Source organism: Filicampus tigris, chromosome 5 (genome assembly GCF_054856515.1).
Source record: "Filicampus tigris isolate MCC_2025a chromosome 5, RoL_Ftig_1.0, whole genome shotgun sequence".
NCBI classification, from domain to species: Eukaryota; Metazoa; Chordata; class Actinopteri; order Syngnathiformes; family Syngnathidae; genus Filicampus; species Filicampus tigris.
Genome location: NC_141221.1, coordinates 2,389,891 through 2,414,160, shown reverse-complemented (window position 1 = coordinate 2,414,160; position 24,270 = coordinate 2,389,891). Strand labels below are relative to the sequence as shown.

General features: G+C 41.7%; 1 protein-coding gene across 4 annotated transcripts in view; it reads right to left on the bottom strand.

Annotated features, from left to right (window-relative positions):
* smtnb (smoothelin b) overlaps positions 1 to 24,270 on the bottom strand; it is a 48,147-nt gene that overhangs the window by 16,760 nt on the left and 7,117 nt on the right. For 3 of the 4 annotated variants that reach the window (XM_086031150.1, XM_086031152.1, XM_086031151.1), the window contains exons 2-8: positions 14,136 to 14,293; positions 12,680 to 12,758; positions 11,897 to 11,975; positions 10,920 to 10,999; positions 4,950 to 5,046; positions 1,196 to 1,899; positions 170 to 212 (exon numbers count right to left, since the gene is read on the bottom strand). In XM_086031150.1, coding sequence (XP_085887276.1) covers positions 170 to 212; positions 1,196 to 1,899; positions 4,950 to 5,046; positions 10,920 to 10,999; positions 11,897 to 11,975; positions 12,680 to 12,758; positions 14,136 to 14,293 — 1,240 coding nt within the window. Of the gene's footprint in view, positions 1 to 169; positions 213 to 1,195; positions 1,900 to 4,949; positions 5,047 to 8,311; positions 9,046 to 10,919; positions 11,000 to 11,896; positions 11,976 to 12,679; positions 12,759 to 14,135; positions 14,294 to 24,270 lie in introns of those variants that run through there. The other variant, XM_086031153.1, reaches the window with a different exon arrangement.

The window sequence follows — 24,270 nt, the reverse complement described above, 5'->3', positions numbered from 1 at the left end:
CACAGATGCCATTCGTTAGCCTGTCTATGGTGTTTCCCATTATGTGTTAGCATTAAGACTTTAGCCTCTTGATTTTCTGCTCAACTGCTTTTTATGAAGCAAGCCGAGTTGAGTTCACTGCCATCAAACATCACCTCAAATTTGTGACCAATTAAGTTTTTTTTCTTACCAGCATCCTTGCCATGAGTGAGGGTTGGGTCACATGCTGCCATCTATATGAAGGAAACCAAAAACAGAAGAGAGCCATCAGTGGAGCTGAAGTTCAATTGCACTGGATTAACAAACACAAAGCACTCTATTGAACATGGCAGGGTCTCACAAGTACGAGGCTTTAAAGTTGTTATAGATGGGTGTTGTGACAGCCACATATAACCTAACATACAGTAAAGCATTGACTGCTGGTGTTTTTATTACGTAACACTTGTGTTTTGAGTAAAGTCGTGGGCCTCTGTTCTTTTTTTGGCTACAGGGGCCCCAGAGTGTTTACATTAGATTCAGGCGACTGAGCATCAGCCTAAATTGAAATGGACAGTAAAAGAAGTTAAAGCTAGTCTTGGGTAAACATGTTTAAAAAAAGAAACCCAAGATGAGAAGTAACAGTTAACACTGATGATTGTGTGACAATGTATCGGTGCTTTTGGCTGAAGCGAGACAGAACAGCGCCTTGTCCTCTCTGACAACAGGTGAGGCTCACAACACTTCTGACAGGAAGCAGAGCTACTCAGGTGCAGATGTGTTTGTTTGTGTAGCCGAGCAACAAAAGATAAACAGCCCAGAACTGGATGTCAGTACAGCGCGTTTATGGATGCCAATGTAACCTGGGTGTCACATAAGTGTCAAGTGGGTGTCAGGGGGAAGAAAGTGAGAGCTCATACGCGCATGCTTTGTGACTAAACAGCCCCCTCTGGTGGTACGGTTTTGACAGCAATGACTGACAGAAAGAAGAAATATCTTCTTTAAAATCTCTTTTTTACAAAAGGTCTTCGTGAAGTGAAAGTATAAGTACTGTACTTGGACAAACCGCTCCTAGCACTTTTACCTCTTTCAGATCTTTCATTTCTTTCGGACAGGATGAGGAAATACCGGCAGATGTTATTGAGATTTGACCAATTTTTTTTTTTTGCTGTTATTTGTGTGTCCACTGATCATCAGTATCAAATGACCACCAGGGCTGACAATACAGAATATGGTTTACCTTTTGTCTCAGGATGTCGTGCTTTTCCTCGGAGGTACCATTGACCGGGCCGGTTTCAAGAGTTCTGCGAGACAAGACGGATCCATCTGGAAGATCCTGCTCAACGACATGGTCATGGCTGGACGCAACGTGGAGGCTGGTTACACCGTGGCTTCTGGTCTCGGTTTCTGAGTCGGTACTGTGAGCCGAGACACTTGTGCCCACCGTCTCTTCATCTGGCGGACACCTCTCTTCAGAGAACATAGTCACACTGCGATCTGATGTTCCGGAGTCATTGCGGGTTCTCGACAAATCAACGGTGTCAAAACCTCCAAAACCTAGAGGGAGCCCTACACAAGAATCTGCTCCATCTGTGCCGATTGTCTGACTGACGCAAGACTGGGATTCGATACTATGCTCTGACGTCCCAGAGTCTTGTCTGCTGCGCTGAGAGGAGCGCTGGCTTCCGTCTGAGGCTCCAGAATCCGAACGTGCTCTATAGGTTGAGCTCACGCTCTTTTCTGCAGTCACAGAATCCATATTGGATTTGGAAAGTGAAGAGGCCACGCTGCAGTCGGAAGCTGCGGAATCAGACCTCTGACGGTGAGACAGAACCAGGTCGGGCTCTGTGGCCACTGCTTCTCTCTGTGGCTGGATCAGCAGAGGCCCAGAGCCATCCCCTTTCACCAGATGGTCAAGAACGAGCACCATGCCTGAGTTGGAGCCTGCAACACAGAAGATGGATCCAAAGTGGGTTTAAGTTAGCGATGTCAAAACGCACCTGTTTTATGAGCTGGGTCACGCAAGTTGAGCTACGATTGGTTGTTACCTGAGCCCTGCGCAACTGTGATGTTATTTTCCCCCCAATCGAGAGCAAGTGGAAAAATGGCCGCACCCTGATATGGCTGAAAATGGGTGGATTTTCCTGCTTAATCCATATTCCACAAACATAATATTAATCAGAATGCCGCGTTCGGACTAGTGGGGCCGCATAGAAGATACGGTAAAGACATTTTTTGATTTGACTTCCCCTATAAGTATTCACTGTTTCCTCTTTGTTTCATTGAATATGAGTAGAAGCAACAGGTGGCGTTTAAGGGACTGAAAAGGGGGGAAATGAAATACTTCCGGACACACAGAGCTCAAAGAGAGACCGGGATGGAACATATCGCCCAGGATCAGAGAGGAGACACGTGGAGACATGACGGGATGTCTGCATTTCCTCCAGACTAGTCTCTGTTCCTAAGTTAGATTTGTCAGATTGCGTTGCGCATAAAAGAGGAGGAAGCGGAGCGGTGGCGCTGCTAAAGGTGCCAAAACGTCAAGGAGGAAGTTGAAGTGAAATGGAGACAAGAGCTTTCATTCCCCTCCAACTGAGCTCCTTCACTGCTCCCTCTGTCCTCAGGAAACCACACTCCAAACAATACAGAAGCACCCACATCCTTTCTACTTCTAAACGCATAACAGTGCGTTTTATGGGGGAATATCTGTGGCTGTGCACATTCCAGAGAAAACAAATCAGACTCAAGTTATCAAGCAGCTGACTTTATCCCTACAAAGGGGTCCTACAAAGTCCGTATTTTCCAGACTATAAGATGCTACTTTTTTTCCTAGGGTTTGAACCGCGCAGCTTATATAAAGGTGCGGCTATTCTGTGGATTTTTCTTCCACCGCTAGGGGGCGCTCTAACCGGAATTAGAACCAAAAGTAAGGAAAAAAAAATCTATATAAAAGAAGAATACACTACTTTTTCTGTAGCAGATAAAACAAAACATGGACGGCAAATTACAAACACTTAATTATGTTCAAATCCTTGCCCCTTCATCATGGAACCCACACGAAGAAGTTTGTATGATGCAAGTCTTAAATTGAAACCGCGCTGCTGCACGCGGGCTTAGCGTCAATAAATCTATGGTGAGACGTCGGAGGCGGGGCAGGAAGTGAAATGAAGATAAGTACTGTTTATTTTCTCTTGGTTCTGTTCCGTTTTAATCAGCAAAGTTGCTGCCGTGTTAAAAGGCACTGTCAGGAAAGAATCTGTTCAGGTACATACATGTACAGTACATGTGCAGTTCTAAATCGTTCTGTAAATTCAGTAAATATCTACTTTTTCAACAGAAGAAGATGACTTCATGGGTTTTAGTGAAGATGATTGAATTAGCAGTCTCATATTTTTACAAACACCCAAAAACAATTAAGAAAAAAAAATATACATAAGTGTTAACATTTTTATTTGTGTGAACTAAATTTTGAATCGCATACAATTTAGAATTCTGGCTCCCACTGATTGGTTGGTACACGTGACACTTCAATTATCTCATTAGATGTCAGAAGTGACACTGTATCTAATCTGCCAATTTCCTCAATGAATGAAACGGTGGTGAGAACTTGAAGCCAAGCATGTTGCTTCCCTTAAGCCGGCTGCATTTCGAGCAACATGGCCGAATGCGACTCAACTGGACAATTGTGAACAAACTAGTCGCATACATCTGGCACTTGACCCTCACGCACATACCAACATGGGTTTTCACTGTTTTCGGTTATTTTTGCAACTCCCTAAGTGGTAAGACTCTATTCAGGCATCCATGGTGGGCAGAACATCAAGCGGTCATGTCAGACAAGGATATAATGCATTGCACTGTGTCCATACAAACATTTCATTTTCTAAATCATAGCCCTGGCAGTATAAGTTGCTATAGAATACAATACGGCTGAACACGTGGTCATATCGTTAAAGCTTTTAAATACTGTAGAAGCTTTTTTTGTCTGAGAAGCATGAGAATGGGTTTTTATAATGTTGACCATCCCAAAGAATGCACTTTTACAGGCTCATCTCTCATTTTCACATATTTTAGCCCCAAAAAAAAAAACACCGGCTCACACTGCCTACTCACTCCTGTCCCAACCACATAATGTTCTCTGTCTTTGTTGACAAGTGCTTTGCACTGGTGGTCTTTTTTAGTTGACACAAGCTTCACCCTGTCTTAAATTATAAGGCAGGAATAAATCAGGAACATTAGATGATTTGCTGTGCCACATCAAGCAAACATTGGTTCTGTTCTGGTATCAGCTTTATTTAGCAGAGTTGTGGCAGCTGGGTTTCCCACTGCTGGTTCCTAAAACCCTTAGCCAGAGTCCAGATCCATGAAAAGGACTCATGGATGAGGACAAATAGAATTACATTATGGCTGTAGAATGGATTTTAATTGCACAACAATGTTTTATATGGGGTGGAGTGATAAAAAATTACTTTAGATGTGGGTAACACTTTTGTCAATTGTAAATGCAGTATAAATAAATAAGCTATCAATAATCAGGTACAGTATTTAAAAAAAAAATGTATTCATTGTGCCCTGAAGGCTTGCATTCATGCCGCTTTATTAATGGCCTCAACAGTTAATTAAATTTCCTCACACTAAAGAATCAAAAGAATATAAGCCGATGGCTTGAACACCTCTGCACAGTTAATAAAAATGAAAGGTCTTAAAGATTCCAAACTAATATGACTTTTTGACTGCCACCTGAGAAGAAAAGCTCTTTCAACTGGTTGTTTTAACAAGCTTTTGAGAGGAAGTTGTATTTAGCTGCCTTAATGTAGCCACGGGTTCATTGCACAGACATGTAGTGTTTTCCTCCAAGTTATCTAAATTTGACCTTCAGGTGAATGTTTAGAGCCTATACAAGCTTTTGTATGGCAACAATCACGGATGTGTGGGATGTGGAGAATGCATCCAAGTGTGAGGGTGCGCCCTACTTACAGAGAAGTGGTTCTCACCTAGTCTCTGTAGCTCCCGGCTTTGGTTTGTCTGTTGGCCACGCAAGTCCCGGATCTGAGATTTGATGTGGTCTTGTTCACAGTCCTGCTCTCTCCGCTGTAAAATAGAAGATTAAAAAAAAACAAAAAAAACTGTTGGTTAAACCATTCATTTCTTAGGTCATCTGAAGATTGTTGTTCGAGGTCAACTGCTCTGCTAGGAGACGCAGCCTTGCTGTGCAGCATGCTTTGCCAGCTGGAAAACTACATACAAGTTTCATTTTCCTTCTGAAAGGCCGGGGGTTAAAGACAGACACAACATATGGATTCAGTGATGACCCCAAAAAACTGTTTTCAGTTGCCTGACTTAAGTTGCTCCTTTTGCTTCATGATCACCTGTTATACAAGCGTTTCACTCTGAAAACCTGAGAAAATGGGTCCTTCTAGACAATGTTCAGAAGAACAGCGTAATTTGAATAAAACTTTGATTGGAGAAGGGGAAACAAATGCAGACAATACTGGGCTGCTCATCAAAAATGAGCTCCAATGCTTTAAAATGGAAGGCAAAACCAGCGAGACGCGGTGGAACGCAGACGACCACCATTCGAGATGGATCGAAGAATTGCCAGAATGAAAGAATTGATCAGTTTCAAAAACTGTGACCCTTTCTGTATTGCGCAAACTTGTATACTGTAGGTCAAACTTAAATACAAAAGATGAAATCTCTCAACCTGATGTGCTAGACAAAAAAAGTTAAAAAAAAAAATAAAAACAAAATTTAATCAGTGGCAAAAATGTGTTTGGGAACACAAAGACATCTCTGATTAAATTGAGCTGTTGATCAGGGTTATGAGGAGTATGAGCTTTACTCGCGTTTTTAAACCCACAGCTAATTTGATTACAACTTTATGTCCACAAGGGCAGGCATCCCATTTTTCTTTTTGAAGCGGAACATTTAAACACCATGAGATTTTAAGGTGTTGTTAGCTAAAGTCTGGTCAAAGGTTTGGGATGATCCTACAGAAACATTTACTGTACTTCAAAATGACCTTAGTCAAGATTTACAACCTACCCTATACGTTGATTTCAAAAAGCTTCTGAAAACACATTACAAATGTCTAACGCGAGGAACGAAAGCTCCAGGAACTAGCATGTAAACACCCAAGACAAAAGGACAATTACATGTATTACAAAGGCTTTTTTATTAATTCACTCTGTGACCAGATGCTAAACATAGATGGATAGGTCAGACACGCTGACAAAATCCACAATCTTTTCAAACGCGAGGGAGATGCACTCTGTTGTGTTGACTGTCAAGTTGCCCGCCTTGAGTAGGTTATGGAGCGCAGCAACTAATTCCAATTGGAAAAATTGTCAACAGACAACAGGAAAGGTGTTTCTACGTTAGGTTAATTACCAATCATGCCACAATAGCAATGTCAAAAGCCACATTGTGTTCATTAGTTCAGGCTTGGTTTAAATCTAGTTGAGATCACGTTGTGCGCGAGACTTCTGAAAGAAGTGAACTGGAATATCGTGGCCAAGTAAATGGAGAACCACGATGATCCCATGCCATCTTTTTTCCCCCCCATTTCAATTCCTCTGCTTGCGGAACAAAAATCTGAAGTGATCAAGAATATTGCCTCGCTAAAAATCTCTTTTCAGATTGTCAAGACAATGGCCAATGCTCACAAATCAAGCTAATATGCCACAAATCTTGAATTCTTAATGAGATATTGCGGTGCTTGATGAGCTTGGAAGAACACAAAAAGGGGTTTTGCCCTATTTAGCACAAAGGAATCAAGACATTGGCCAGCCATAACGGTTAAGGATGCACACAAAGGGCACCCCCTGTGTAAGTGGACCTACACAGGAGCCGAAATAATGGTGTTTGAGCTATAAACACAATTAGAGAGAAAGAGCCTTTCCGTGCCCGCCTGTTGCTTCCAGGAGCAGTGACGGCCATCAGTTCACAGCTCCCACTTAACCACTGGGAACATGTTTTTTCAGAAGGGGGGGAAAAAAAAGAGAGGGATGCAAAAACTTGCTGCTAGTCGCCATACTGTCATTTGCGGCTTCCCACTGGTCCAGACAGCTGAGACCCGAAAGAGTCAACAGTGACACCGGTTCGATGCCCCGCTTCTTTGAAGCACTCACCCCAACTTGGCCACAGGAGAATGTTTGTGTTTACACTATAATTACAAAAGCTCATAGCGATGTCGAAAATATGGGGACTGTCCTCTCGTGTGACCACAGCAAGGCGTAGGCCATCTGTACTCTTCTGAACCCCCACAGGCAGAAACTAAGGACCGCTAAAATGGAGGCCCCGCTCCTTCTGCCCCAACGCGTTTCAGACATATGGATTAATCAAGTGGGGTTCAGTGCTCCCCATTGCCGTGGAATTTGCATCAGTGTTCCATGATGCCATCATCATGTGGAAGGGAGATGAAACCTGGCGGCTTTTCCACGACTGCCTCCACACACTCGGCCCACCTCCAAAGTCAAAGCTACAGTAGCAATCATGTCTGCATCACAGTCTGGGATGACGGAACCCACAAGGGAAATTCATTCACATTACTTTCTGCTCCTCATCACATGGGCAGCCATTTCTAGAACTCCACAAGGAAGCATTAGTGCAGTGCCAGTTTTTTTTTGTTTTTTTTTTGGGGGGGGGCCAAGTTTCTTTTCAAAACATGTTTTACGATGAGCATTCTTAGCTTGAAAGAGGTTCTTCACATCTTTACGACTCTAAGGGTGTTGAGAACACACTGCAAACACCCTCAAAAGAAAATACACATCCGCAGTCACATCTTGATTGCAATATGCAATATACTATTTCCAACTGTCGGAAATATCAAACGAAATCTATTTGCCATTTAAGCATTCTAAAAGATCCTGTTCATGTCTGACAATCATTACAATAAGAGACATACTAATCAGCAGTACATTGAGAACAATTAATATACCTGTACAGTACTGAGAAAGGGCATGACTAATTTGACATGTACCGGTACCTTTTGTGTCAAAAAGTTTATTAAAAAAAGGAAAAGATTTAAAAAAGAAAAAGAAAAATGTATATCTTAACCTGTCTTAAAGTCTTTGTTATTGCCCGTCATTCCCAGCTAAAAGACTTTAAAAAAAAAAACTGTAAAAAAAGAAATCATGCACTTTCACTCAAATCTGTAAACCTCACTTTTTTTTCCCCCTTAGCTCTGGACCTCTGGTTCAGAACACCTGTCTTAGATGGCATGCAAACTCACAAGAAGACCCGGTGTCCCAAAACGATTGGAAGATCACCGAAAGTCACTGCGTGCATCAAGTCGGTATCATTTACGTCCTGAGAGTCAAGTTGTCAGTTAAGTTGAATAAACTTGTTCACAAACCTGAAACGTAACCAGAGAGGCAGAACTGTTCCATTCTTCAGTCATATAATAAAAAAAATGTAGTATGAGTAATGTTGTCTAGTTGGCTTCTTCTATGCCACAGAGAGTGGAGGGGGAAAAGCCAGTGGAGCGCTTTGTGTGTGACACACATCTGGAGGAAAAGAAGACTGACATTTACCTCTTAACAAGAGCGACCGCCCCTTCTCTCTTTCTCGCTCTCTTTTAACCCTCTGGAGTCAGGACGTCCGCTAACTCATTACACACACACGCACCGCCATGTGCACAAACATATACACTCCACACACACCACAAACAAGCCACTCCCTCGATTTCCTCTACCTCCCCTTCTGTCTCCACAGGGATCCGAACCCCCCTACACACACAAAAGCAAAAGTTAATGGGTCGCCTGGTTGACAGATTAACTTCTGAAACTCTGCCTTCGTTTTGACCTTGCTTTTCACCAAAAGTGTCACATTTACATACAATCGGAAAAGATTGAACTCTAAATATACCAGGTTTCACACAGTACAAACCAACCAAACCACCCTTAAAATACGTACATACATACGTGTGTATATGAATGAATATACATCCCTCTCTCTCTCTCTCTCTCTCTCTATCCACAGATATATAGTTTAAATTCTAAATGGACCACAAACTAGGATACCAAAAGTTTCACATAATATCAAACTCAATTTACAACATTCCTTTTAAGAATAAATTAAAAGTCTTAGAGATTATTTGAATTTGAAAACAAAGTGCACTAGAAGTGCGTGCTTCCATGCACATGCTGTAAAAAATCACGACTGAACTAGTTTCCTATTTGGACTGGGCTTCGGCAGCACCTTGTGGCAACGTAGGGCCGTTTCAGCAAATGGATGAATTTATGAGTAGTACACCATAGGGTGTAACAAACGGTTTGACCCGCAAAATCTTTTTTTGATTGAAAAGATGAAAGTGCTTCGAAGCGAACGGTTCCACTTCAAAATATAGAGATACATATTGAATTGACTTTTATTGGAGAGCTAGATCTTAGAAGGAAACAGCACATTTACAGTGCTGACAAGTTCATTTAAATGTAAAATGACAACAAAAGTCATCGCATCATACTCTCTCAAACTGAGCTGCACCGTATTGAACCGAATCGCTCCACTTTAAAACCGAATGGAATAGTTTTGCACCCCACATATCGAAAACGTTATCCCATCGTCTTTTGTGCAGAGATGAACACCCCTAGTACACTATGAATATGCGGGGTAGTACTCTTACATCTTTTGGTCGGTTTGAGGATAAAATCCATTTTTGTTTACACTGTCGTCTAGAGTGCTGTACTGACTTTTATGCATGTTGCTCCAAAGGTATAATTAAGTTTTAATATGCTATCACCAAGTGGCTTCTCCAGGAGCCAAAGGAAACTTTTATTGTAACTCAGTCGTGCCATTTAAAACAGTCATTAAATGTATAATCGTTTTTGGCAACGCTATGGCTACACATGCAATAATCCACTAAGCGAGCCCACATACTTTCCATCTGAAGGTTCACAAGTCTGCGTTAGTTTGATGCGTGTGGCATGCATTTTGAATAGTGTGTGTGTGTGTGTGGGTGTGTGTCTTATCTGAGACGTTCATCTGCCACGGTACAATTGCATGTAGCTCAAAGAGATCCGCTACTGTGATGTGACTGTAAGGAGCCCCGCTGCTATCGCTTGTGTTGGTTTTGGACACGTACACGTTCCACGGCCGACTTTAGGCCACTGGAGCACAGCTGGTGGGCTGCCTGTGTTTTTGTCAGTCCGGCTTTCGCTGTCCCACCTCTCTCCTCAGAACCACACATCCACACCTCCTGTGACTCATGACCTCCCCACCGTACAGCACTCAGCTGTCTTACAGGAAGTGAGGCACCAAAGGAAAAAAAAAAAACGGGAATGCTCCAGCATCCTGTGACGCCAGCTTGTTGCTGTCATAGCTTCCTAATCTGAGAGCAGCACAACAGTGGCCATCTATAGTAAGAATTATTCAGACTTCCAACGGAAACGGAAGCAAAAAGTTGATCAAACGCAGTGGATAAGATAAGATCTGGCCCCAGGGAGGCTGTCACCTGATCCACTTGGACAATCATATCAATTACGGAATCTTTGGTTTTACTTTACAGTCAACACAACTACTGTTGTTCGCAAGAGGGCTGGACAGCTACGAGAATAAGCAGCTTTAAAAAAAAAAAAAACGCATCCACGGGAAGGAAGGAGCCAAATGAAGCACTTGTCTATGGAGGTGCACAAAAAGTCAGTGATAAATATATTTTAAAAAAATGTACAAGCCCAATCTATTCACATGAGGGTTACATTTAGCATTGCTTAATGACATAGCGCCTGTGACTCAAATCGTTGTGTGCTGCATACTTGATTGTGGCAACAGAGAAACCCCAGTGGCCACCACAGCCCTGCGAACAAACTCCGCACGCACAAATAGGTCAGTGCTCAGTTCCGATTTCTAAATGTCGCCTGTCACGAGACAACCAAGGCACATTATTTGTTTCAGTAAAATCCTAGAACATGGAAATGATCTCAACATTCCGACAAGAATCGGATTTTCCTTTTTACTGTACTCACCGGAGTCCCCTTGATGCTCTGGGCCTCCAGACTCTCCGTCTCCAGGCTACGACCAGGGGCTTTAACCCTCTCCACTGGCCCTAGAAGACACAATTTTCAAAAGTGGCACAAAACTTTGCCAACTTACACCATCATCTGGATCACTTATGATGCGAGAAAGGACGCAAACAACCATGAGATGACTGAATTGTTTACAGTGTCCTCAGAGAGAGAGAGAGAGAGAGGGTAGGATGAGGACAGAATGTGCATTCGTATATGTGTGTGTGTGTTTGTTTACAGCAGGCCAGTTATCGTGGAGATACAAAATAGCACAAGCATTGCGCACAGTAGACACTAGACGGCATGAAAGAATGGTAGGAATCCACTATCTGACAGGGCATCACACGTGCTGTGTGGCCATAGTGACAGAGCTGTCAAGGTGACCTCTTCAACCGTGGACTTTCAATGCATTTAGTGACCTTAAACATCAAGTCAATCATAACACTCTGAATTGTGTTTTCACGAGTACCAGTAAAAATCAAGTGCTTTATATTATATTTATTATTATTATATAAAACATGATTAAAAAAAAAATTGTTAAAAAGTTATATTGTGGTATAATCTCGGGCTGCACAATATAATGGAAAAATATTGCCATCACAATGACACGCAATATATGTATCGCAAAGAAATGTGATAAAACCACAACCTTAAATGAGCATTACCATCCAATAGGAGAGCAGTATCTAGGGACAATACTAACACAAAATAACTTCATTATCTAAGAATACATTGAGCCTGTTTATTTTTCCACATAAAAATTTTTTTTTCATTAAATAATAAAAATGTAATTTCTTTCGATACATGTTAAATAATTGTAATAATACCGATTTAGCATTAGTGAACACCCATATCACATGTTTTTCCAATGCCGTGCATCCCAAGTATATACAGCATGTCATAAGCAATCAGGCAGAGTGTGATGTCATCAAACGCACCTTGCTGCTGTTCATCTCTGATTTGTCGAATGGCAGCTCTAATCATCTTCCTCTCCTCGTATTCACCGGCAGCACGGAGCTACAAGCAGACCCAAGAATTAGTCAGTGCTCAGTCAGACTCATTTACTCATTCCCTACTCACGAAATATTATATCGCTTCATATTTTGTATACTGGACTATATGGTTCACTCAGTCAAATGACGATCAGTTCGATTTCATGCCTTCTGACCGCCAGGGGGCGGTGCTTAAAGCACTGAATGTTCACTTCGCACATGCCTCACGAGTCATTACCTCACTGCATGTCACTGATAATACATATTGAACTAATTAAAAAATATAGACCATTATATTGCTTTAATCGGAATGTATTTTACAAAATCAATACAAGCAAAGCATCTTCCGTCCATTCATGTTGTAGCAAGTTGCTCTAAATCAAAATATTCACGCGCCACAAGTAAATTTGTTTCCTGACAAAAATCAAACAATACATCATTGGAATTGGAAAATCATTTTTCTGCAGTGGTGCAATTCAAAACGGGATATTCTGGTTTTCCAGTGAACATCGGATGTCCACTACTTTTCAAGGGCGCTATATAGACGATAATTCACAACACATTCGCACACCCATAAATCACTACAAATTCTTTTAGGGGGGTGGATTTTAGTGCTGACATCATTTTTACATACAGACCTATTATATAAGTGCCGGTGTTCAGCCCAATCAAGTGTCACTCTACGATGTCCGTCCCTAATTAAAATTAGATTCCTTCGCTGTTACTCACCATCTTGGTGAGTTCGTCGACATCTCTGATTGCTTTTATTTTGTTTGACAGGACATCCAAAGCCGTGCTGGATTCGGACCTGGGAGAGCAACAGAGTGGTTATAACATGGTCATCATCACTGGCCTGTAACTTCACAATACAAACTACGGCTTCACTGATTTATATGAAGAGGCAGCCGGACACAGAATTTTCATAGCTATGCAAAAAATATTCCATAACTGGAAATAATTATACTGTAGCAGAAGAAATTTGGCGTCACAGGCACAGATGGTTTGAAAAAGACACATCTCATCCTCTTTTATTTTTGGAACCATTTTTCTGGTTTGCTTTGTATTACTCACACACTATTTGAGTTCTCCGATCATCTTTGCTTTCCTTTAGTTGCTAGCACTGTCACTGACAGGCAAACAATCGAGGACAACAATCACCCAAAGTCAGGAACAACTTAACAACTGCTAATGTACATAAAATATATGGATGTTGCTCGCATTAAATATGATGAAGCATGATGAAATAATATTTAGTGTGTGGATTATTTTGGAATTGTTATCAACACACAAATAATCAGATCAAGCATTCCTCTGTGGGTCAACTTTCGCAAAACATTTTTCACCAAAGAAGAGCGCATATTCCTGGTGCTTCATCCTCTAACATGAAATCGCTTTTCTGTTTCCCCCCGAGGGTTTTTTCTTGCTATCCAATTAGTTTAGAGAAACAGTTTCTCTAATCTCTTTAATGTCTAATTTGCCAAACACAGATTTTGTGGCTCTAATTCTTAGCGATGCAATTTGGCCTGGGTTGAGAGATTTCAAGGATTTGTCACTGAATGAGAATATAGCTAATGCTAGCAATGCTGTGTTGACTTAAATGCAACGTTTGTTTTTTTTGGTGGTTTTTGTTTGTTTTTTCAAAGAAAAGTCACAAGTGAAGAAAAGTCACAGGTGAATAGATGCAGGCAACCTCTGATCTTAAGTTTCTAAATAAGTAAAAGCGTTTCTTCTTACACAAGATTATCTTTAGGAATGACTAAAACCGTAATTCCATTTCTCATTCGATTTTAGTGGGAAAACTATCAACTGACAAGAATTTAAGCAACAGATTTCCTTCCACGTGGCTCAGCTAAATATTTAAGAGACAGGCCCTAGAAAATGCATTAATAACACTTCTAACACAGCTTGCTCTTCTATCCGACTCGTGGTTTAAATGCTGACTGGTAACTTGATATGTAGACAAGCTATTAAATGGGTCTATTTATTGTAAAAAAGGCAACCATGATGGAAAATGGAAAGTCTACTGTAGCTGCCATTTACGATTTACCCACTTCACATTTCCAGACTTTTCCTGCTGGTGTGTTGAGGAATGCTGCTTTCCATCTCACCATTGCATATCCATTTCATCTGGACTGCTTTGTAATTAGGACATTCAGGTTCCGTACGTTTATGTGTGTGGGTTCACCTGTGCTGGTTTTCTTTGTCCTCCTGCTGTTTGAGTCGTGTGTGGCGAAACCGCTTGCTGGCCAGCGCGGCCTCCATGTCTTCGATCTCTCTCCTCCTCAACTCGCGGATAGCTGAACGGATGAGGCGTCTCTCGTCCAGATCCACGGTTCCATCCAGCTGCGCGTCCACCGCAAAAGGACAAAACGGAGGCCGAATGATTGAGGTGCAGACATAATCACAAGGTGTCACACTGTCAAGCGTCGGCCACTCTTCGCTCGTATAAAATAGGATGTACTGTGTTTCTGCATCGACAGTCACATTCAAGGATGTATAGAAAATTGCAGTCTTTTCAGCTCATGGGTATCTTAACTGCACTCACAAAAAAAAAAAAAAAAACGGAATTCTGTTTGACACTACACATACAAACGTGAGAGTTTGCTGCCTTCTGGTGTGCATGCCCAAGCCTGACAGTAGCAGTAGCGTGACACAGAATTGTTCGACAACGCCATAAAACAGTAGACAGTAAAGCAATGATAAGGTGCAACGCTGTTTAAGCCTCAGGGGGTTTAATGCAAAGGAAAGAAGTTGCATCTTATAGTCAGAACTTCACAGTAACCACATTGGAGTTAAACGTGAAAAGACTTTTGCTTCATCGTGTCAACATGGTTTATAAATAGAACTAGTGCTGTGCGATATGGCTAAATGTTCATCTCTCGATATTTTTGCCAGATGCAGGGATCTACATTAACTTTTGCACTGAGAGCCTTTGGTCGCACCGTTTTTTGGGGCGGTAGAGCATGACCATATTTGGTGTATAGTTGTCTCAACTGGCATACCGTCATTTCGTATGATCTAGATTGATAGTGACTGAAGCGATATTTGCTAAATATTTTACTGTAACAACAACTTTGTTTGCACCAAGCGGAGGATGAAAAAACAGGTCAATTACTTTATCTCACTTTAATGGATAACAAAAAAAAAAAAAATACCATGGCAAAACCTTTAACCCATTAAGGACGGGAGCGCATAACCGCGTTTCTACCACTAGAGCCTGGAGCGCTGTTGCGTCTTTCTACCCTCAAAGCCTGGAGAGCATATACGTCATTTTCTTTTTTTTCCAAATCAAATTCTCTGTCTCTTAACCAATGAAATTCATCAGAATATAGCTTGTCTTGCACTGACACATTTTTATATCTTTGACTGAAACAGTAAAGGTGAATAAACTCGGGCCTGTGTGAAAGCCACATATCTAAGGTCTCACATAATTTATTTTCCCAAGCCACGCAGAGCCGCAACATAAGGATGAGAGAGACGCATGCGGCTCCGGAGACGCGGGGCTGCCGAACCCTAGTCTAGGCCAATGCGTTTGAAAGATGTCCACTGAGAAATAAGTGGGATGGGTGCAGTACCACGTGTCCCCAGGAGAGGGCGTAATCCTTGTATGGTTGAGGTTAGTATCTGAACTGCACCCTGCAGCAAGGGTTTACTATAGGGACCCGAAAGGGACCCTTCCACTCTCTCCCCCTTGCTTCCTCCACAAGATGATTGTCATCGTCTGACTTTAGCTGTAAATGAATGCCAAACTTAAAAGGAAAGAAGGTGGTTGGTTGGTTGGTTGACACACAAGCGTGGCAAGGTCACATGACTGATATCCTCATTTCGATGTAATTTCTTGAATGTTCATATCTTGATTTCGATACGATAACGCAGCCCTAAATAGAACAAAACAAAACAAGTCTATCTATTTTTTCCAGTCATCAGACAAACTGTATCTGAAACTGAGGTGAACCGAATTAAATGCAAGATATTGATGGGTCAGTGAAGCGATAACATACACTCATAGACCACAACATTAGATATAGTTGCATCATCCAATGTGATAATACTAAAGTTGTATCAACAAGACAATTGCAGATGTACTTTTCCAAACGTCTTTGTTATTATGATTCCAGTTTGCGGTGGTGTAGACCTGCACTGAATTCTTCTGACTAGACTTCCTAATATGTTGTCACTCTTGTCACCACGATAACCAAAATACAAGAAACACTTCATACTCAACAGTTACAATATGTACAACAGCGTACATTCTATCGCATTTAGAACATCAGCCCAGTTCTGTAAGTGGAAAATACAGTACATAAATACATTGTATTTAAAAACACTCTCATTGCCAATCAAAGCCGAGCATGACGTTTGTGAGAGTAGAACGTTGGACACTGCTCTTGTATGCATTAGCGTGTGCAGGTGTACATAATGAAGTGGCCACAGCGGACTGGTGCTGACAAGTGCATACTGCGCAGAAATCTCTAATGGGAGGAGACGGGTCCACCTGGGCAAGGAGGAACACAAACAGCTGCTGTTTGGCTTCCAGGGTGTTCGCTCGGCAGGCCTCACATTTTTCTTTCATTACTTCAAGCTAATTTAAGATAGCTAGATTCATTTACTAAATCGCTATGATGTGAACACTCAGTGCAGCTGTGAGCAGCGGAGGGTAGAGGTGTGCTGTGTGTTGGTTCATGAGAGACAGATCTCTCTTTTGGCAGACAGCGGGAGCCTGTCAACACATGCCGAGGCGAGCGATCCAAGGACGGTTGAGACGCCTCACACTCAGCTGCACTCGTTAGGTTTTCTTGCTGCTTGGGTCCAAAATGTGCAGCGGAGGAACACCGGGCTTCTCTATTCATACCAGCTTGCTCACTGGATGCGGTGGTTAGGCCAAGCCACACACACTATGACGACTCCAAAGTGGAGGATGACGTGTTGCCTCTCCAAATGGCTGCGCCACATGCCGGAGACAGAGGAGGCGGGATCTCACCAAAGATGATGAGCGGTTTTTGAGGTCTCGCTGCGGTTGAACGAAAAATATGCGCTGGCCAAGAGTCGCTCTCGCGCTGTCATTTTTGGACATTTCAGAAACTTCAGTGAATGCGCTCCGAAAAGAAAAGAGCAGAGGAGGGAGGGGAAGGAGAAGAGTGGAAACAGTTGACAGCATAGAGGTGTGATGACAAGCAGGATAAAAGGGAGAATGAAGCTTGGATTGTCTTTGCCTAAAAATGGGCAGAAGAAAACTGGGTGGGAAAGGGGACAGGTCATTCCTCACATTCCTGCTGACTCACAAGGAAAGAGATGGTAGTGGAGTCAGGAACTGGGGTCAGGTTGCTTTTTATTTAAACAGCAGGGAAAGGGTGAGAGGAGACATGGTATGACTACGTGTGCTCGTTTCTGTCACACTTTTAATCTAACACAGAGTACAGGCACGCGCACACATTTTGAAGATCTTAACCGGTCTTTTTCACTTCTACATAAGAGATCCTATACATGAGGAAACAATATGGCAATGCGTTTGTGCAAGGCTCAAAACAAGCAGATTCGCGTCACAGTTTGGGAGTCAAAATCCAGACTTTGCGCCTCTTTGAAACAATGAATAGCAAAATTGACAATCGCAGATTTGGCAGCAGTTTTTCCGCAGAGGCAAACTCAGGGTGATTTGCGCCGCATCAGCTCGCTAGCAAAGCGCTTCGGCTGGCTCGCCAGTGCGGCTTAACAATTAATGTCACAGAGTAACCCCAAGTCAGCAAACATCGCCTCCGCAGTGAAAAGCAACACTTGGAGACATTTTTTAAGACATTTGGAGAAGCCATGCCAATTGCTAAGCTAACCTAAAAATTACAATCGTGAAACACCGAAATTAAGTGCTTGGCTGATTGAGTATACTTTGCAAAGCAAGTCTGGCTGGAATGTGTTAAAGCGGAGTTTATACAACTTTAAAGTGGAAGTCAAGTAAAAAATGTTCTTCACAATTATACAGTAGGTTTTATGCGGCCCCACTAGTCTAAACACATTCACCACACAGAATATTTATCACTAATATTACTCAATTGTTAACGCAATACTGTATAATTCACATTTGTGTTTGAAATGGCCTGCAAATGTATCTGGACAAGAACATACAGTTTGCTGCTATGCACAAAGTGAATTTAAAAAAAAAAAATCAAAACTGCTGATTGGGGATCAGTGGGTGGAGACGATTAGCCTTGATGATAAAACGCATCAGGACTTTGACACAAATTCAAAGAGCGGCACCCAGTTGATGTTTAAAATGAGCCAATAAGAAGGTAGACTTTGGGTTGAGTACGTTTGGATTGGTTGTAGCGTTTAACGTTGACACAAAAACGACCTGGCACAAAGCCAGCAGCCGCAACGCTCTTCCTCTGGGCATTTGAAAGAGAGCAAGAAAAAAAAGAAAAGAAAGAATACTTCTTTTTTTTTTTGATACCAATACTGTCCCGGCACTGTAAAGTAATGAGTGACCATGACGACAGCAAATAAAACACCTCAGACAAGAGCACATGCCAACGAAAACAAGAGTAGCCGTTAAAGGAACAGAGGTTGAAATGAGTGCAGGCACAGAGTCCAGATGCAGTAGCCGCCACACAGTCAAGGACTGCAGTGTGTCACAGAAAATATGAGAGGAAACCTCTGGTTGCATGGCAGCAACACCTTTATGCCACTAAGCATTTTTTTTTTTTTTTTTTTCAAAATAAACCTCTAAAACTGAAAAGTGCTGTCGGTATGTATTGAAAGCATTCATTCTATGAACCAGAGAGTAGCCGTTACTCGCAAACAGAACCGCTTTTCACGTCATGCTGCTTGCCAGCAGACGCATGAGTCAGAACTGGTACACGAGTGAAGTTAGGCCTCATCTTGTAACAGTCTTGAGCTACCCGTCGACTCCTAAAACACTACTGACACACCTACCAGCTCTAGCGGGAGTGACCTGACCAGATTGTTGGGAAACACGACGGCGGAGGTGCATGACTGACAGGAAGGCAGGAGAGAAAACAAACTGTGTCAGTAATTGCAGGTGATATTACAGACAAATGACAGTGTCTGCTGCAGACTCCCGCATGCCTGCTTAGAATAAACCAGAAAGGCAGGACGTGATGTGGCACGACTCAAACAAGATCGTAGTCTAAATAACGTGATGATGCTGGCCGGCCGCGGACCTGCGAACGTCTGACTGAGCAGCTCAATCAATCACGGTCAATTAAGGACCGTTGGTGGTTTACTTTAATCCCATCCAGCTGGCAAAATGCTCTTGCTCTCATCTACACACCAGGCCACAAAGGGAACTGAATCTCAACACCTGCAAGGTCAGTTTATCTTAGTGGGCCAAAAGTTGTAATGTAGTCAAACGCGGCAGATGCTTTAAATTCCTCAGGTAGACAAAATACCAGAACGGTACAATTATGCGGGTCTACGATCTACGTTTTAATGAGCACCGGTCGCCACAAGGCTGGAGTGAACAAAAAGCAACTGACCACTCAGCTCAATTACCATACAAATACAAAAGGACTGTATTTGGTTTATGAGTTGACCGTGTCTAAATGACACCCTTCGTGTCTACACTTTTCATTAGTCATTGATTTGCCTCTGCTAAACGGGGATTAGGCTTCTGCCGCTGCAGCTTTGTATGTCGGTTTGTGGGATTATGCAAAATCTACAGGCAGAGTTTGACTGAAATTGGTGGAAAGGTGTATCCTGGAGCAAGACACAATCCTCTACTTAAAGCGGAAGTCAACCCAAACATATATTTTTTTCAAGAATATGTTCCCAGCAGGCCCAATAGTTGAAACACGGCCTTCTGTTTTTTTTTTTTTTTTCTGAAAATGCACTCGTTCTTAGCCATCTCTGGGGGCGGCCATTTTGTCACTCCTGTCGACTGAAAATGACATCACAACTGCTCACAACCACCAATCACGGCTGACCTGTTTTCTGAATCTGAGCCGTGATTGGTGGTTGTGAGCAGTTGTGATGTCATTTTCAGTCGACAGAAGACAAAATGGTCGCCCCCAGAGATGGCTAAAACCGAGTGGATTAACACTTATTCCACAAACGCAATGTTTATCAGGACGCCCTGTTTCAACTAGTGGGCTTGCATAGAACATATTCTTGACTTCGCCTCCAAGTATGGGAGGCTATGACGAAGGGATATCAGCAAAAAGAAAAATATATAGAGAAATAGTACAGTGTTAAATTAAACTTTGTATAAAAATCTAAAAAGTTAGATGACCCCTAAATTGTATCATTTGGATTTCAACCAAGTTTTGTGGTGAAAGTAGCTCTTAATTCACCCGCCCCCCAAAATAATAATAAAAAATAAATCATTTTCTTATTTTCTGTTTTGTGTGTGGTTAATTGGGGAGGCCACCAAAGAATGTTATCTGTACGAGATGGAAAAAAGATGACTATACAACCCGAAATAAGTGGTAACACAGAGGTACGTGACATATGTCTCTGTCCTTCCTTGCTGCTTAGTGTTGACTGAGTCAACAACAATCAGACAATAATATGAGGAGAAAAATGCAAAGTAAACAAAGTCTAAAAATGAGTCAGCTGTTTATATTCCATCAGCACAACGACCGCATTTTTCATGTAAACCCCCTGGGAGGCCAGTCCCTGCAATTAAGTAAGCAGCACAGTCTCTTGGTCTCTTACGCTTTATAATTTGCTTCACCACAAGGAGGAGAAGGTACTTGCGTGTGATGGCTTAAACACTCACAGAGAAACAGCTCCTAGGAACCCCCACCGAGCGATCTGGACGCATCATCAGCACCCCTAAGGCCGACCCTCGACCTTTTGACTCCCGGTTTGTCCACATCTGCGTTCCCTGTTGTGTTTGTAGCACAATTTTCACTCACTAATTTGTGAAATATGACGCATTAAAGACCACACGTGCATTCAGCATACAGGTGCGCCTGCATCGGGGGGGTGGGGGGGTTTATGCTTTGTAGGCTGGAATCGAGCCGTGGAATAATCATTTCCAGAGCACAATGAGGTTAGAGAGCATCCAGGCAGCAGATGGGATCAGAGAGCTGTCAAGACTAGGAGTTTTGCCTTATAAGGACAAAGGACATTCCTTGTAATAATGCTGAAGTGAGTTAGCGGCTACAAATGCAGACGCCGTCTAAATGGAGACGCTCAGATGAACTCATATGAGCTCTTTCAAAAATAAATAAATAAACATACTAAAAATATTGCACATCCTCAAGTGATTTTGAACGTCAACTCCAGAATACTTTTTTTTTTTTTTTTTTTTTTTTGGGGCGATAACTCGGGATAACAATGAACGCAGACAGAAGGCAAACACACACACCCTATGAAAAATGGGAAAGTAGTCAGGACACAAGAGAGCCCTGCAGGGCAATCTGTTTCTTAGAAGAGGGAGTTTCGGTCACCTCACAGCTGGAAGATCAACAAAGAAATGAACTAGATTCAAGGCTGAACCACATTGTCGTGCTGAGCCCACTGGGCCTGCATTGTGTGGAAACAAGACTGAACATGGACTGCCAATGAATTAAAACCCGAAAAGGAGAAAGACTCACGTACATGTGGCAACGTGCTCGCTTTGACAGAAGCTACACGTGCAGGGACGCTCGACTTTCAAGCATAACTAGATGCTTGCACACAGACAGACAGACAGACAGACGGGAAAACACGGTCCCCCTTTCCAGTCCACAGAGCAGAAACAAAGATGGGACACATGGCGGAATGCATGCAAGTTGGTGGGGGGGGTACAGGGCATAAATGACATTCTATAGAACACAATAGATTAATAGACTGAAAAACAATTTCAACTCATGTGATACAAGGCCAAGTGTTGCGTGACAGTGTTTGAAACTGGGGAGTCCCTGGAGGTACAAGCCATCATAAAAATTGACTACATTGGGATCAACAATGGACTCCAAAGTAGGAACAAATATATTCTCGTGTTCCCAAATGGTCCATTCCATTTTGCATCAACAACAAAAAAAAACAACTAATTAATTGAGTACAGTAAAACAATAGGCTAAAAAAAAAAAATCATAATAAAAAAAAACACTTGAAAGTGTATACTGTACATGTTTCAGTTTTTAATACTGTACTCAAAAAGCGGTTTAAGGATTGTTTCCTAAGGATAGGAGTCTTGCTTCTCGCATTAGATAGTAAGCAGAAGACCGGGAAGGAGACAGCATATCACTTCCAGATAAGACACCATTTTCCTGAGTGGTCAGCACATGGGAAATGATGCTTCTCATAAAACACACTGCTGGAAAGAAAAAAAGAAAAAAGTTTTGTATGCCAATTTTTGCCAAATGTGGTTATCCCTCAGCAGGAAGAACATAATTTATTCATCGAAACAGATGCACGCTGACTCAACTTTAATAAGAGCCGTGAAACTTGCGCCACTGAACGACGGTCTAAGTACGATATATCTCCAGAAGCTCGCAGCGTTAACAACCGTGAGCGGAAAAGCCAAACATCAACATCCTCCTGATGACTTCTGCAAGATATGAGGAAATGACTCTTTCCTCAGGGATTTCATTGAGAAACCCACATTTATATTTATGTTCCCTCCCCATTTTATTTTCTTAGAATCCTCACCCAACCTCTCTCAATGTTGATGTATACGACATTCAACAAACCCACGAGCGTTATCGCCCATTTACATGCCATTGCATTCTTTATTTTGCATGAAAAATATGCTTACAGACATCAGATGTGTTGAAACAATCCTTGTTCACCTGGGCATTTAATAAATAATATAAATGCCAGGTCTGCTGTTACGGATGTTCCTTTGTATGGAAATATTATCACACCGATTGCTTGTCGTCATGGGTCTTACCTGAAACTGTGGTCAGAGTGAGTACAGAATTTGACGTATGCAAGTAATGCGACTCAGCTGGATGCAGAAACAACAACAATACCATTGCTGTGGTCCACCAGTGTTGTTTTGCTTCTACGTCTGTTTTTTCCACAGGCAAATTTATGTTATTTTTTTCTTTGCATAAACACTTTTTTCAATAATTAAAAAGGGTCTGGACGGAAATTTTCAAAAATAAGATAACTTTTTTTTTTTGTATGGAAAAAAAGCCATCTGTAAATATTAACTTTGCTGTTGACCAGTGTAATCAGTTCAAATTTTATTTTGCATGAAAAATCCTTTTATTTAGCATCAAAGTGTATTACAAAACCATTTTCCCAATTCGTTTATGAGCCAATTATTGTTCTTTATTTGGTATTGTTTGTTGATTAAAAAAACCCCAACAACAATTAAGCAATATCACACAGGGATTGATGTACTGTACTCACCAACCTTTTTGAAAACTAATTCAGTCAGTCATTATTTTCTAAAGTAAAAGCATCTGTTTGCAACATGCAAATGTCTTATTTTGATTAAACACAAACAGTCTGCTTTCATAAAGGACTTAAAAAAACAAATCAGAATAATTACTGTTGAAAGTCTGAATTAAGAGGATTTGAACAATTTAAAGTTAATGGCCCCAAGCGAGACTCGATTACGAAAATAGTCGATTTATTTGATAATCAATTCATTTTGACACCTCTTGCTGAGATTATGGGACAGAAATTCCTCACTATTAAATTAACACATTAAGAGGAAAAGAACAAACAAAAAAAGAAAAACAAAGAAAAAAAACATTTTGCTGTCCATTGTCAATTAAAGTGGAGATCAACCCAAACATATATTTTTAAAGAATATGTTCTATTGAGGCCCATTAGTTGAAACGGAGCATTCTGATTCATATTGCGTTTCTGGAATATGAGTTAAGCAACGAAATACACCTGTTTTGAGTCATCTCTTGGGGGCGGCCATTTTGTCATTTCTGTAGACTGGTCATTATCTGAGTCCAGAGGGTCTGTGACGCCATTTGCAGTCGACTGAAGTGCCAAAATGGCCACCACCCCTGACGTGGCTAAAAACGGGTGGATTTTGCTGCTTAACTCATAATAATCATTTGCCTTGTTTCAACCATTGGGCCTGCATAGAACATATTCTGGAAAAAAAATATATGTTTGGGTTGACTTCCCTTTAAGGATACGTGCATCACAACGTATGAGGAAGGATTGCAGGACAGAACTGCAAGACGAAAAACAGCAATGTGTGTGGTTCAGCAGACCTGTAATTCACTTACAGTAAGAATGTAATCACATTACCACACCAACACAACTAACAACCATCTCTGGGACATTTATTTGGTTCAGGCACGTGTTTAACTGCCACATTATTCCATTATGGAACAATGATACTGTTATAATAAAAACACAGCACCTCATATTAACAAAGCAGCATTCGAGAATGACACAAATGTTCT